This window comes from Pholis gunnellus (assembly GCF_910591455.1).
Source record: "Pholis gunnellus genome assembly, chromosome: 2".
NCBI lineage: Eukaryota > Metazoa > Chordata > Actinopteri > Perciformes > Pholidae > Pholis > Pholis gunnellus.
In genome coordinates, this window is record NC_136536.1 from 7,343,442 (window position 1) to 7,356,854 (window position 13,413).

A 13,413-nucleotide genomic window follows, 5' to 3' on the forward strand; every position below is an offset into this window, starting at 1 on the left:
AATATTGTGATAAAGTTCTTTATTTTGTGTAATGCAATTAAAAAAACAAAAATGTCATGCATTCTGGATTCATTACAAATCAACTGAAATATTGCAAGCCTTTTATTCTTTTAATATTGCTGATTATGGCTTACAGCTTAAGAAAACTCAAATATCCTATCTCTAAATATTAGAATATCATGAAAAAGTATACTAGTAGGGTATTCAACTAATCACTTGAATCGTCTAATTAACTCGAAACACCTGCAAGGGTTTCCTGAGCCTTGAAAAACACTCAGCTTGGTTCAGTAAACTAAATCACACGTATGGGGATTATCACAATATTCTAATTTTCTGAGACAGTCCTGTATATATTTCAATTCCTGAAATGACAAGCCCAGATGTAGACCATTGGCTTCCAATGGAGGCGACAGGCCGTAAACACTCGTCTGTGTGATGATTTAGATAATGTGTTTATTCCCAGAAGTGGACACACTCAACTGTAGCCTCCTAATCAGGTTTATACAGCTCGGTCTTTTGTTTTGTAACACATACATATTCATACAATATTGATTAAAATGAGTATGTTTATTATTTAATTTCCTTTAGGGACTTTACCCATGAGAGTCTAGGGTGATGAAATAGAAATGATATCCTGGAATAATAATTTCCACCTGATGGTGTTTGCAGAGGTTTTAATATATACTGATGGTGTCTATATATCAGTTTTAAAATGTGCCATAGACTCTATATGTGAAGGTCATACCTGGCATTTGGCTTATATGATATCACTTGAATATCCAATTTCCAGTAGTGGGCGTTCAGCCAGCCCAAACCAAATAGAACAAGGGGGAGTCCCAGGATTATACCAATTTAAAAGACACATTCGGGGCATGGAGAGCCCTGTAGGTCAGTGCTAAAATTAGAGGCTGCTCCTTCTGCGACAGCAGCCAAACTGCGGTGCATAAAGTCATGTAAACCAGGTGATACACTCTCACAAGGGCTGGCAGTAAAGACATGTTTCCATGGGTGACATTTAACACCACACGTTGACTAAAGAGGATCTGTCCGCCACGCAGCGATCGAGCAGGATCTACACTCGGCACTCGGGAGTATTTGGTAGTGTATTTTTTTTTTCCGGAGACGCCATAATACTTTCTTCAGCGCACAGCTTCCATGACTGTACCCTTCTGCAAATATGTCTTTTTTATCCATACCAAGTCAAGAGGGCCAGTTCACCACGATTAAAAACGGCAGATCAGCCGACGCGTCAGACAGCAGGTCCCATTTGGACGACGGCGACTACATTGACGATGAGGACGATGATGATGATGAAGACGACAACACCGAGGACGTCCGCCTCATCCCGAGAAGCTCCCCGGTGCCCAGAAAGCGAGGCCACTCTATCTACGATGAGACCGCCGAGTACATGCAGATCCATTTGGCGCTGCCCGCCGGGAAAAGAGTGTTTTTCGCCGACACAACAGGTGGGGATCTGGTGGACGTGAAGGAATTTGTTGCCTTCGAATCGGACGATGAAGAGGAGAGCGCAAGGTGGGAGGAAGAGGAGGCAAAGTATCGAAAGCCTCTGCGAGAGCCGATCTATCGTGTGCAGCCAGAGTTTCAGGCACCCACCGACAGTGCCCTGCTGCAAGCCGTGCATTTGAATAAAGTGGAGGTTGAGCAGATGACTCCAGCAGAGGATGAGCCACTGGCCTTCTGTGGGGTGATACGGGTCATGAATATCTCCTTCCACAAGGCAGTTTATATCAGATCCACCATGGACCACTGGGCTACTTACTTTGATCACCCAGCAGAGTATGTCCAGGGATCTCATGATGGCAGCACTGATCAATTCTCCTTCAAGCTGTCTTTTGCACCACCCTATACCACACACGGCTCTCGCATTGAGTTTGTTGTCCGCTATGAAACCTCTGATGGCGATTACTGGGCCAATAACTCCTCTATGAATTATGTGGTCACTCTGCTCCTGTCCTACGAAGACGACTTGGCTCAGACTAACAAGGACTTGCATCAAGTCAGAGGCATCCTGAGACCTCCAAAGGCTTACAGGTAAACTTCCTCCTGTCACACGGCATGCTTTCATTTGTCAGACCAACGGATGCATATTTAACACACCATTTGTGCAATATTTTGGCAACTGTCAACAGATTCCCTTGACCTTTTGACATCCACAGATTGATCTGCTCACTATTTATCATAAATGGTAAAACCTCAATTTGTTTTAAGGTGTTGCAAGGTAAAAATGAAGACGCTCAAAGTCGCAATCATTTCAGAACGATAATACTTTCAGAGCCTGGTATCTAATAAATAGCCCTGACTTTGGCATAGGTTCCATATTAGCCGTCAAATCATAAAGAGATAAGTCACAAGAGCAGTTGACGTTGGGGTTGTGCAACACCTCCAGTTGCCTACTAATTCCCTGTGGGGTTTTTGTTGCTGAAATGAGCATTCAGCTTTATTCAGGCAGCCTGGCGACTGCATTGAGACCAGTAAGACGTGCTGAATCTTGATACACACAGTTACACAGTCGGGTGCATAACGAGAGCACAAGGGTGAGTCTCGAAGCTACCGAGTTAAGTTTGTTTATAGCTGCAGTGAGAGATAAAAAGAGTTTTGGACAAGAGTGCACACCCCCTTCAGAATGCCAATCATCCAGTGGTGTTCTGAGGGCGATCAAAATAGGCAAAAGGGCAGGTGTCGATTTCAGGCCTGACGTCTCCCTGCCCCCATTAAATGTACCTCTGACCTTTTCTATCAGAGTCATAGGGGAGAGGAGCAATTTCATTGCAACAGATTGGCTTCCTTCCCTTGAGTAGTTTGTACTCAAACCACCTCTCGTCTTCATTTACATCACTTGCATCAGCTAATCCTTGAGAGGAAGAACGCCTTTATTTTTACATCAACATGAAATTGTGTGATGAATCTCACTATATGTACAGAGACTGAGGACAGCAGGGAAAACAACAACCCCCCCCCCCCCCCCCCCCCCTTCCAGCTTGTAAGGACCCATAAAAGAAGCAAACAGGGTGTGCACTGATGTAGTTGTCATGTAGGTCTGTTTGGAAGCTGGAAGGGGCCAGATGGGTTGTTAGAGAGTTTGGGGAGAAGAAACTGTGCCGACATCTCCACCGTAGCAACCGTCATAGATTCATTAGGTGCTTTGAAGTTCACTGATAATTAGATTAGAACGCATCAACAAGGCAGCCAGTGGGATAAAAGGTTACTACGGGATGAAACAAGTCTAGACACTTGCAGGTTTTACTGACTGTAAGGTGATATGAATTAGTAGGTTCAGTTTGGTTTAGATATTTAACCGAGGTGTATTCCCCTCATGTAAATACAGATGTCACACATTAATGCAGCTGATAGTGAATACTGAGACCAAAGCAGGGAGGATGCTGTTTTTCTGCGTCGATGACTCAGCGATTATGAGTTTTGCCTCAGTCGTAAGCTTGTTTTTTTTTTTGCGGTGCAACCTGTGCCAAACGGGGCCACAACCTCCAGATCGAGTGGAGCTCAGGCAAGCTAATGTTGTAACCTGTATCTAAATCAATCTTTATCACACGCCTGCGCACACAATCGCAACAAACCCTGTTCTCTCTTAGAACAACATCAGGCTCGGGTCACACTAGGGATCTGAAGTTTTCTTTGGGTTTAGACCAGACATGGGCCTACAAAGCTACATGCCAACCTGACACCTCAAATGTAACCTTGCATCTAACCTTCAAATGCATAGTAAAAAAGTTTGAGGTCTTCTTTTAGAACCAAAAAGGACATTCTCTTGCTATTGTAATTGTTGTTGAGGATGCCGCGTTTGCTACACTAGAGCTTGAAAACGTGTTTACAGGATGTGCAGAGCTTCACATTTGATGACTGCATATGAGGTTTATGCCAAGATCTTTTTCAGGTCCATATCCGATTTAAAATCTACTTAACTGATATTAAAGTGGACGAGCAATAAGCACAAGGAGCATGAACAGCGCTTCATGCTGCTGTCACATGCTCGTCACACTTCTTGACCTTTAGTTCATTTGGCATCCTTTAAAGGACTTTTGGCGATGTTGCAACAACCCCTCTTTCAACAGGAGCGCCTTCTTATAGTGAAACATTTCTGCGCCGTGAGTTTGCAGATTATTTTTAAAATGAATCATGGCTAAATTGTATCAACTCTCCCAACAATTTGTAAATATTTAGGATCTGATTTCAGTATATATGAAATCACGTCATGGCTGTTAGAAGGACATGTATTTTATGTCATTGGGCAGCCGAAGAAAGGCATTTAGCCCAATGTCAATATAATTATATTTCATACATTAACTCCAATATAGAAGTATGATATATATATATATATATATATATATATATATATATATATATATATATATATATATATATACTGACTTATATTGTGCTTGCACTTTTCAATGACCCCTCAGTCCACAGTACCTCACTCAGTAATGTCCCACCTCTGCCGTCTATTTAAACGAACCCTCTAACGAGATGTCTAATCACTGAGGCGTTTGGTCCGCTCAGCCGGTGCAGCAGTTCAGAAACAGAACTGTGCAAATCATACAATACAGTACAAAGAGATACTCAGCCATATTCAATGAAAAAGGCTAAGTCGGCACATTAACAGCCACACTGCATCAGCAAATATTAAGCCTAATTATCTGTAACAGGTGTAGACGATGGTGCCTGGCCACCTTCTTCCACCATGTAGAATGGGCCGTCTTTATATATTACGTACTCTTTTCAAATTCGGGGCCTAAATTGGTGTTCTTTCTTTACAGACATGCTCACTGCATTTGTCTGATTCAGATGCTGCTTTTATAGCCAAAGATGAGTCGTCAATACAAAACTGTCCGAGTAATCTTGTGGAGGATTTGGCTGCAAAGCTGTTGTCTTGGTTTATTTCAAAGGTCTCACCGACTGCATCAACGACTCTAATAGTCGACTCTAATACAGACCTATTATTAGGCCTCATGTTCTAGGCCCTAGATCTGTGTGTAAAATCATGATGATATTATAAAGATGTACTTTTTGAATTTTGTCTCGTTTTTTAATGTCAAATTTCTCTTTTCTTTCAGTATAAATGATGATTTCGATTTCGATTCAGAGGACGAGCAGGAAAAGGACAAAGGTACAGCGTGAAGGCTGTCGTCCAGAATCACTATTGACATATCAATTCGTTATCTGAGACAGCTGAGACATAAATGATTAAACATTAATATAATGGATAATTAAAAATGATTGCATTTCATAGGATGTAGAAGTGATCACTCCACTTGAAGCCAGTATTGCCCATCCATGAAGTTGTGGGGATTAAAAATGCTCAATCATACATTTCCCATAGTGCCACTCAGTAGTGTCTTTCAGTATAGTTCCCCTGCCTCATGCTGGAAATGGTCAGTGTGTATTCAAGCTTTTCTGTGAAAAGATTTAAGTCTCAAACACTAGATTCGATCTGAGGCACAGAAGGCATGACGCGAATGCTTTTGTCTGGTGAGTGACCCTTTAATTAAACTAATTAGGCTCTCACAGCGTACTCATCTATTTTACATCAGCAGAAGAAGCACGGACCTCCAGGACTGGACTTGTCCGACCTACAGGTGTCTGCCCATCCACCGTACAGCCGGAGATTGACGTAGAGGTAAGTGTAAAAAAAAAAGCAAAGAAAGACGAATGGGAAAGAAAGGAGTTGTTTTGAATTGAATAAATTGTTAACCAACAGGGTTCACCTGGGCTATTTTCTTCATGAACTGTCTGACCTAGTCCATCACAGTTACTTACTTGTGAACAGAAGACATTAAGCCAATCGTTTGTAGGATTACGTTCAAATGATCTTGAATTGCATGCAGTTGTTGACACATTCCCGAATTAACAGGTAAGCAGGTTAAGGGCTTTATCCCTTTAGTCTAATGAAACGTAACAAACATTTCCGGTCAACTTTTAAAGCTCATCATCACTGGCTTGGTTGTTTATATTGTTCACAGCTCATTGAAGCTTCAGCAACAACTTAGGTAATGTCTCGCTTCTCACCGCTGTAGCACGAGTACTGTATGCCATCTGTCCTTCCTATTGTATTCATATCATAATGCATGCGGTTCAGGTTTTTTGCACCGTCGGATTTTTCATTAATTCACACCATGTGTAAGCATGTCTATATGTCTACATTATATGTGATTATGACTGAAGATGTGCTGTTGTCAAGGTGTTTGGATCATTTGCATTGAAATGTTACTGAAATTCATTTCAGACCACACACATAACCCTGTTGTTGTTTAAAAGAATAGTTTAACATGTTGGGAAATACACTTATTGGCTTCATTGCAGAGAGTTAGATGAGATGATATCTTCCCCTATGAAGTTGGAGGAGAAGGTTAGCTTAGCATAAAGACTGAAAGCAGGAGAAACGGCTAGCTTGACTCCATCCAAAGGAGAAAAGTAAGCACATTATATTTATACAGTGTGCCTCATTCGACGATAGACTTAACAGACGTTTATTCTTCGAGATCATTACTTTAACTTCATGGAGTCTCCTCTTTCAGTCTTTATGCTTAGCTAAGCTAACCGCCTCTTGGCTGCAGCTTCATATTTAATGAACAGACATGGAAGTGGTATTAATATCGTCCTCTAACTCTTGGCAAGAAAGCAAAAAGGCACATTTCCCTTAAATGTAGAATTGCCACACGTGAGTAAATTAGTTTCAGCGTTGCTCAACATGGTGGAAAAGAGAACTGTTGAGCTGCTTAAAACCGGGATTACCTGGGGGGGCTCACATTAGCATTTTGGGAAAACAAAAGTTGATTTTGGATGGGTTCCTTACATAAAGCATATCGGACTGGAAGAAATTTAATTTTCAGAAGAACAGGAAGTTACAGATGGTCGGCATAACACTGATTTAACTACCTCAGTCAGTAAAAACAGATTCCACCTACTGACAGAGTATTACCATCATCATCCAGTATATATTAAGAATCTTTTTCAGGGGTTAAACATTCAGAATTAATCATTCCTGACAAATTCATTCTCAAGTTAAATTATTGTCAGTGTAATTACCAGGATCCGCTTATTTAATGGTTCACTTGTGCGCAAAAGTTTGGTTTCCTTTAGCTTTTCAGTCATCATTTTTTAATAGATTTCTCTCTGAGATTTACACAAAGTGCCCTCTTGAGACAAAGTTTATGGTGTAAATATATGAAAAATAGAATTCCAAGAACAAATATGTCAGCACACGAAATCATACATATACCTATATTTAACTCGGTATTGTTGTAATTATCTCTGCCAGGAGATTGTGTTCGGTCGTGTGTGTATGAGCGCATATCTGAATATCTGTCCACGACTAATCTCACATACTACTGGACCCATCAACCTAATATTCTTTTGTGCTTATTTATGACTGTATGTTCAAGGACCTCTAGTGGTTGCAGCGATTCACACTTTCAAAAAACATATTAAACCGCCATTGACTGCTGACTCCTCACTAATCTTAACCCCCCGGTAGGGGACGCAAGTGGTCAACGACCGCTTCATTTTGGACCCTTCAAATATTACATCCAGGGTCTGTCCAACACCTGCCAAGCACCAAATGCAGGTCGATTTTCTGTTTGACGAGCGCTACTGCTGTCTTCTGCTCTCCGGGTCGTAGTTTATGCTTAAGAGAGAAGTTAGCAGAAACAGCTATGAAGGTAGCAGATATATTTTTTTAAATAGATATCGCCCATAATCAATTGCTTAGGATTTTGCTCTTGCCTCTTCTCTAAGTTTGTATTTAACATAACTTATTATCTCAATGAAATATCCTGAAACAAATGTATATGTAACACAAAAAAGGCTATTCAATATTTTGGATGGTAAGAAAATATGCTTGGCCGGTGGATTTTTTTCATTTACTAGTCCCCTTGGCCAGTGAGCCAAAACAGTGGTTGTTGAAACAGAGCTTGAGACTAATGTTGTCCCATCTTCCTGAGGACAATAATGTGTTCGCTACTGCTTGGCAAATAACTAACTAGCTATAATATAACAAATGACTAACTAATTAACAGCCGAGTCCTGCACAGATTTAAACGACAGCATATCTGTTGTGTGAGTGAAAAACGCATCTTATCGCTGTAGACGGTTTGTATTCCTTCAACACGATATTACAGCAGTGGTCGTTGCAGACACACCTGGCAAAGATCTGCACTCTACTGAGTGCATGTTTCCAGTTCTGTAGTGTTTTTCCCCTCAGAAGTGATACAGGGTCAAGCTGGATTTTCATCTGGAAACATGAGAATAATATGGTATTAAGCCTTAACATATTCCTCTATATACATGCACTATCTTAGCCCTCGTGTTATTTTTGTTTTATGTCTCTTAGTCTTGCACTTGGCCTTCTGGGCATTGAGCTCCTTTTCTCCTCCCTTGGATGCCCTTGTGCTTAAACGACTTCAGTTAAAGGAAACTATCTTTGGACTATCTCTTTACACCGTTTGTACTCACGACAAGGGAAGTCAAAGCATTCAAATGTACATTTTTTGCCAATATCCTTTGTCGTACGTAAGTCAATCCCATCACACTGTGCCTGTTTTGTTTGCATTTCCTCACAATTACATTGTCGGCATGGGATCCATTTCAAAGAAAAGCATTAGTATGCAGTAAAATGCTTTTCCTTTCGCTGCGTGCAACGTTAATGTGGAATGCAAATATCTCCCCTTTGTCTATATACTCTCCTAACGGTCACTGTCGTCTCGCTGTTGTACTTTAACAGATTGCGGCTCACCCATCTGGTCCCAGTGTCCCACCGAACCAAGAGCCTCCATCTGTTGATAGCACACTGTCCGCTCATACTGTATCCCCAGGTGAACAATTCCCTTACATGTCCTCCGAAACCACACTTCAAACTAATTCATCCTTTGTACTCTGTGCCAGTGAATCGGTCCAGCCAAATAAGTCACAGCCTTTACCCAGACTCCACTGTGAATTAGGCAACCAAACGTCAGAGGTGCCCATAGACAGTAGTCCCTGTGCACTGCTGCCGGTTTCAACTCCCTCTTTGCAACACGAGTCGAGGCCGAGATCAGACAGCTCCCAGGCGGGCGGAGAGGAAATCCCTCCCTCTGAGGCCTCGTGCATTCATCTTCCTACCACAGAGACAAATCTGTGGCCAACAACGGGAGAGGACGGCTCGACCGACAGCCCAGACAGCCATCCTTGTCTTGAACTGCCCGCCGAGTGCGTCGCTTCTCCCACTGTGACTCGAGGCTTTGAGCGAGAGGTCGCAGTGGGATTGAGCGAACTTGTTGCGGGATTATCAGAAGGTTCCACCACGTCTGCAGCAAATGATGAAGGCAGTGCGGCTGAGCTTTTGTCCCCCGTGGCAGAGAGTGAGGCGTCTCTGGGAGCAGAAGGTGAAACTCCACCACCACCTGAACTCACAGAGAACGTGGGGCAAAGCTTAGCGCTCCAGTCTTCCTCAGCCTGGGAAGAGAAGGAAGATGTTCCCCAGATTTCCCCCGACACATTATTATTCGAGAATCCACCAAACGCGTTTTCGGAGGGTTCTGAGATCCTGTCTGAGCATGACGCAAACGGGAATCTGATGCCATCCGTCATCTTTCTGAGTGCAGTTGTCTCCCTCTCGGTCGTGTTGCAGGAACCCAGTGCCATCTTTATCATCGGACTACTTTTGGTCTTGCACCGTTTTTGATTATGCCACAAAAAGTTCATTCTGATCTGCTTTCAAGTGAAGTGCCTTTTCATGATTCCAAAATAAGCCAACAAGTTAAAAAAAAACAAAAAAAAACACGAGTCTCCTGTTGAAGTTGTGTGTCACTGTGTGAGTTTATAGATTAGTACATGTTTTGATCAAATGAAAGGGTACAATTCATGTTTCCATGCAAGGAGAAAGTGAATACTACAAATACTACAGATATTTTTATGCATTATGTGAAAAGTGGTAGGTAATAGAACAGTAGTTAATTATTACCCCATTTCTACAACAACATTGTGATCACTCTAACACTAAAGCACAGTATATGTTTTGTATGTGATCTGTAATTACTTTATTCTTGTCATGTTGATAGTGTACGTGGTGTTATATTCTGATTTATTCAATCAGTCCTATAATACACTGTTCATTGTAGTTGTGAGTGTAGGCTGTTGTCTAACCCCACTGCCATGAATTTAACTTTTGTAAATTCCATGTTATGTCTTTAATGAAGAACAAAAAACGTTACGGTAGTGGGACACTAAAGAAACTTGGAATGGAATTTTGTTTACAAATGCAAAGTATTTTTGCCTTAATGCCTAAAATATAAACAACCTATAACATAAGTTTGAAATGGATGCTGCCTGAGGGACAAAAGTGGAAAACTGTCCAATGTGACATTTATTCCTCAGCCATGCACATTTCATTTGATAAGTCTTCCTGTTGATTCTTGCTAGGAAACCCATATTTGTTGTTGTCGCACAACACAAAAGTTTATCGCACTACTTTGACAACCTCACAGACAGTCTGAAGCACTGAATGACATGTTTGAAGTGTTGACAGTTTTTTTTGCGGTGTATTGCCATTAAACGTGGTCCTATATCCTCTACCGTGTCTTTGTTTATTTCTTTGTCTTTTCATCCACTCTGCAAAAGTTAAGGTGCGCATGACAGTTCCATGCACAGTAATGACACATCACAAAAATAACATCAGAGCCTTTTCGTCTCTGTCGCCGGAGCGCACTCCGCTTCGCTTGAAGTACAAATATACACAGACGGCAACATGAGCTGCAGATAACAGCCAAAGGTCACGCATTGCACTGAGGTCATGGTGTCATCGAGTACCGAGCACACTGGCCATTGTAAGATGAGATCAGTGTTTTAAAGCCGACTGTTCTCAAGAAACCTCCTCAGAAGCTACGCAATGCGATGTCACAGACTATTTCTGATTAGAAGGCTGATATCATCTTTATTTTTTGATCTTGGGAGCCTTTAAGAGTCATATAAACAACTGTGTTTTCCTGCTAAATCAATCTTCTATATCTCGTATTAACTTTATTAACTTCAAAAACCACAAACGTCCTTGGATGTCGGGCGTCCTTTGGATTATGTGGATTATGTATTTGGCCTTAAAACTAAATTATTAATCGGAGCACTTCATAGTCTTGTGCAGGGAAAAGGGTGGGAGTGATTCATTTGTGTGATGGTCACATAGCCTGAGTGTGGAATGTATTAAACATTTAAGCACACTTAAAACTGACCCAAGGAGGATAATCGGTGTGAATTCTACCGCAGACATTCACTTTGAACGACTTTTTAAGCAAAACACCACTTAAAGCCACGTTAGGCAGTGATTTCACAAGAGGTTCTGTGAGTGAAACAGCAGTTTAAGGGGTATTGTCTCACTCTTACTTTTCCTCTTTCCATTCCATGTGATATCACTGAGGGACAGTTTAGTTTGTTCCAATGGCGCTATTTCAAACAATAACACCCTCCTTCAACATGTCGTTGTACTGTAGATTAGCACCCATGGTCCATTGATGTTTAGTGGCTTTATCTGATCCATCACAGCCATCATTTAGCCCAAATTTGACTGTTTAGATATGTTATAGTCCAAAATTTGTTCCGTTTACTCCATTTCAAAAGCGCTTTCAAAGTTTTCAAAGTCTGTACAAACTGCCATTTCAACCCATAGTTGTTGAGATATTTCAGTTACTTACATAAAGGTGCTCAATATGAAACTCAGAGCATATTGCCTCCACAAGGCTCTCAACATGGCGACGGCTGAGCCGGCGGCTCGCAGCTAATGGTAACAGTGCTAACAGTGCTAACAATGTTAACCTCACTGGTGGGGCACGCTCGCATGCAGAAACATGCATTAAAAGGCAAGCGGGGCCAGCCCGGCTGCATAAACAAAGCACCGACAGACTCGGATAACAACACACACAGAGAGGGAACGCCACTTCATCCTCTGCTCGGGTAGACATTCCTCCAGTATCTTCACTTAGCCAATAGTTGTTTGCTGTAATGTTAGTATTCTGCATATTGTATATAGAACCTTTAAATAAGATAGGATATTTAAAAGGTTTTAAAAAACTACAATAATAGGAGGTGCAAGGTAGCAGTGATTAACGGTCAGCAGTTAAAATGTCAGAATTTAAAAGCATTAAATACAGAAAGGTATGTCTAAAGTACAAACATGACTTCTTTTTTTATTTCACAAATAGAAAATAAAAACAATGTATTTTGTGTGGAACAATGGTTTTGGTGATGTAAGGTCCCCCTAGAAATGTGTGTTTTATTTTATTATTGCCTTCATAGCCGAGTGGTTAGGGATCGCCACATTACTGCAATGTAATGTGTAATAGGACCCATGTTTCATGTCACACCACTCAATCTTCCCCTATTTCCAGTTCTATCAGATAAATAATCTTTAATCTTAAAAGGAGGCCCAAGAATTCTTCCAGAGGACCCAGGATTCCTTGCAGCTGCCCTGCCAGGCCTGTCTGTGTCATTTCGGCTGCAGTCTGTCACCAAGGGCAGCAGGAGACCGATGAAAGACACAGTTTGTTTACAGCTGGAGCTCCTCGCTGCGTGACAAAACAGACCCCGTCATAGCCTACATGATGCCGGAGAGACGGTTAGAATAAAACATCACTTTCAAATTGCTCACAATAGCTTACTGCTCTCTCTCTCTCTCTCCCCCTCTCTCTCTCTCTCTCTCTCTCTCTCTCTCTCTCTCTCTCTCTCTCTCTCTCTCTCTTTTTCCCTCTCTCTCTCCGAATAAAACCGACGGTTTCCGCGAATGTGCGAGCATGCCTCCTTGCAAGCATCCATAATTGGGATTATTCAGGAATAATTCTCCTAATCAAGCCGCGTTGTTTTTCTTTTTCTTTTTCTTTTTTCGAATCGTGATTTCGACAGCGCTTGGCGACGTGACTCCCCTCGTGACATCGCTGGATTTGATCAGAAATGTACTTGTTCTGTCACGGAGGCTTTTTTATTGTGGACTATTAAGATGTAGTCCACCTTCGCCGGACAGCAAAACAAAGACTGCATATTAACAGTTCAGGGTAAATGCATCGCCTTTTTTTGTTACTGAAAGATGGGGGAAAGAGGTGAATCGAGGCGGTTGTCTGTGTGGACTAATTGTTCTGGTGCCATTAGCCAATATACATGCCAAGACGATTCATTTAGGGGATGCGCGAGTCTTTTTCCCCCCTCTCTAACGTTTGTGGGTGGGTTATTATAAGCATTGAAAATCTGACATCATTTGGATATATGTGAACAGATCAAGATATGTTTTTTCGTCGCGTCTGTTTCTAGCCTTCTGGAAATCCATCTTCGACACGATGCAACATAAAAAAAAAAATTGTTTTTCTCGGATGATATTCAGACACAAATGAACACATCCCTCCGTGTGAGACTGTAAAAGGGTGG

The 13,413-nt window shown here is 41.7% G+C and overlaps 1 protein-coding gene across 4 annotated transcripts; it reads left to right on the forward strand.

The window, feature by feature from the left end:
- Nucleotides 1-958: 958 nt before the first annotated feature.
- LOC306707217 (protein phosphatase 1 regulatory subunit 3A) lies at nt 959-10,581 on the forward strand. 4 transcript variants are annotated; one of them, XM_079174599.1, is made up of 5 exons: nt 959-2,052; nt 5,091-5,143; nt 5,568-5,653; nt 5,997-6,023; nt 8,756-8,892. In XM_079174599.1, the coding sequence occupies exons 1-4, from the start codon at nt 1,178-1,180 to the stop codon at nt 6,021-6,023; spliced, it is 1,041 nt and encodes a 346-aa protein (XP_079030725.1). In that variant the 5' UTR covers nt 959-1,177; the 3' UTR covers nt 8,756-8,892. The 4 variants fall into 4 exon arrangements, with proteins under 4 accessions (XP_079030725.1, XP_079030726.1, XP_079030723.1 ...); XM_079174600.1 differs by having other exon boundaries at nt 5,571-5,653; XM_079174597.1 differs by lacking the exon at nt 5,997-6,023 and having other exon boundaries at nt 8,756-10,581.
- Nucleotides 10,582-13,413: the final 2,832 nt, after the last annotated feature.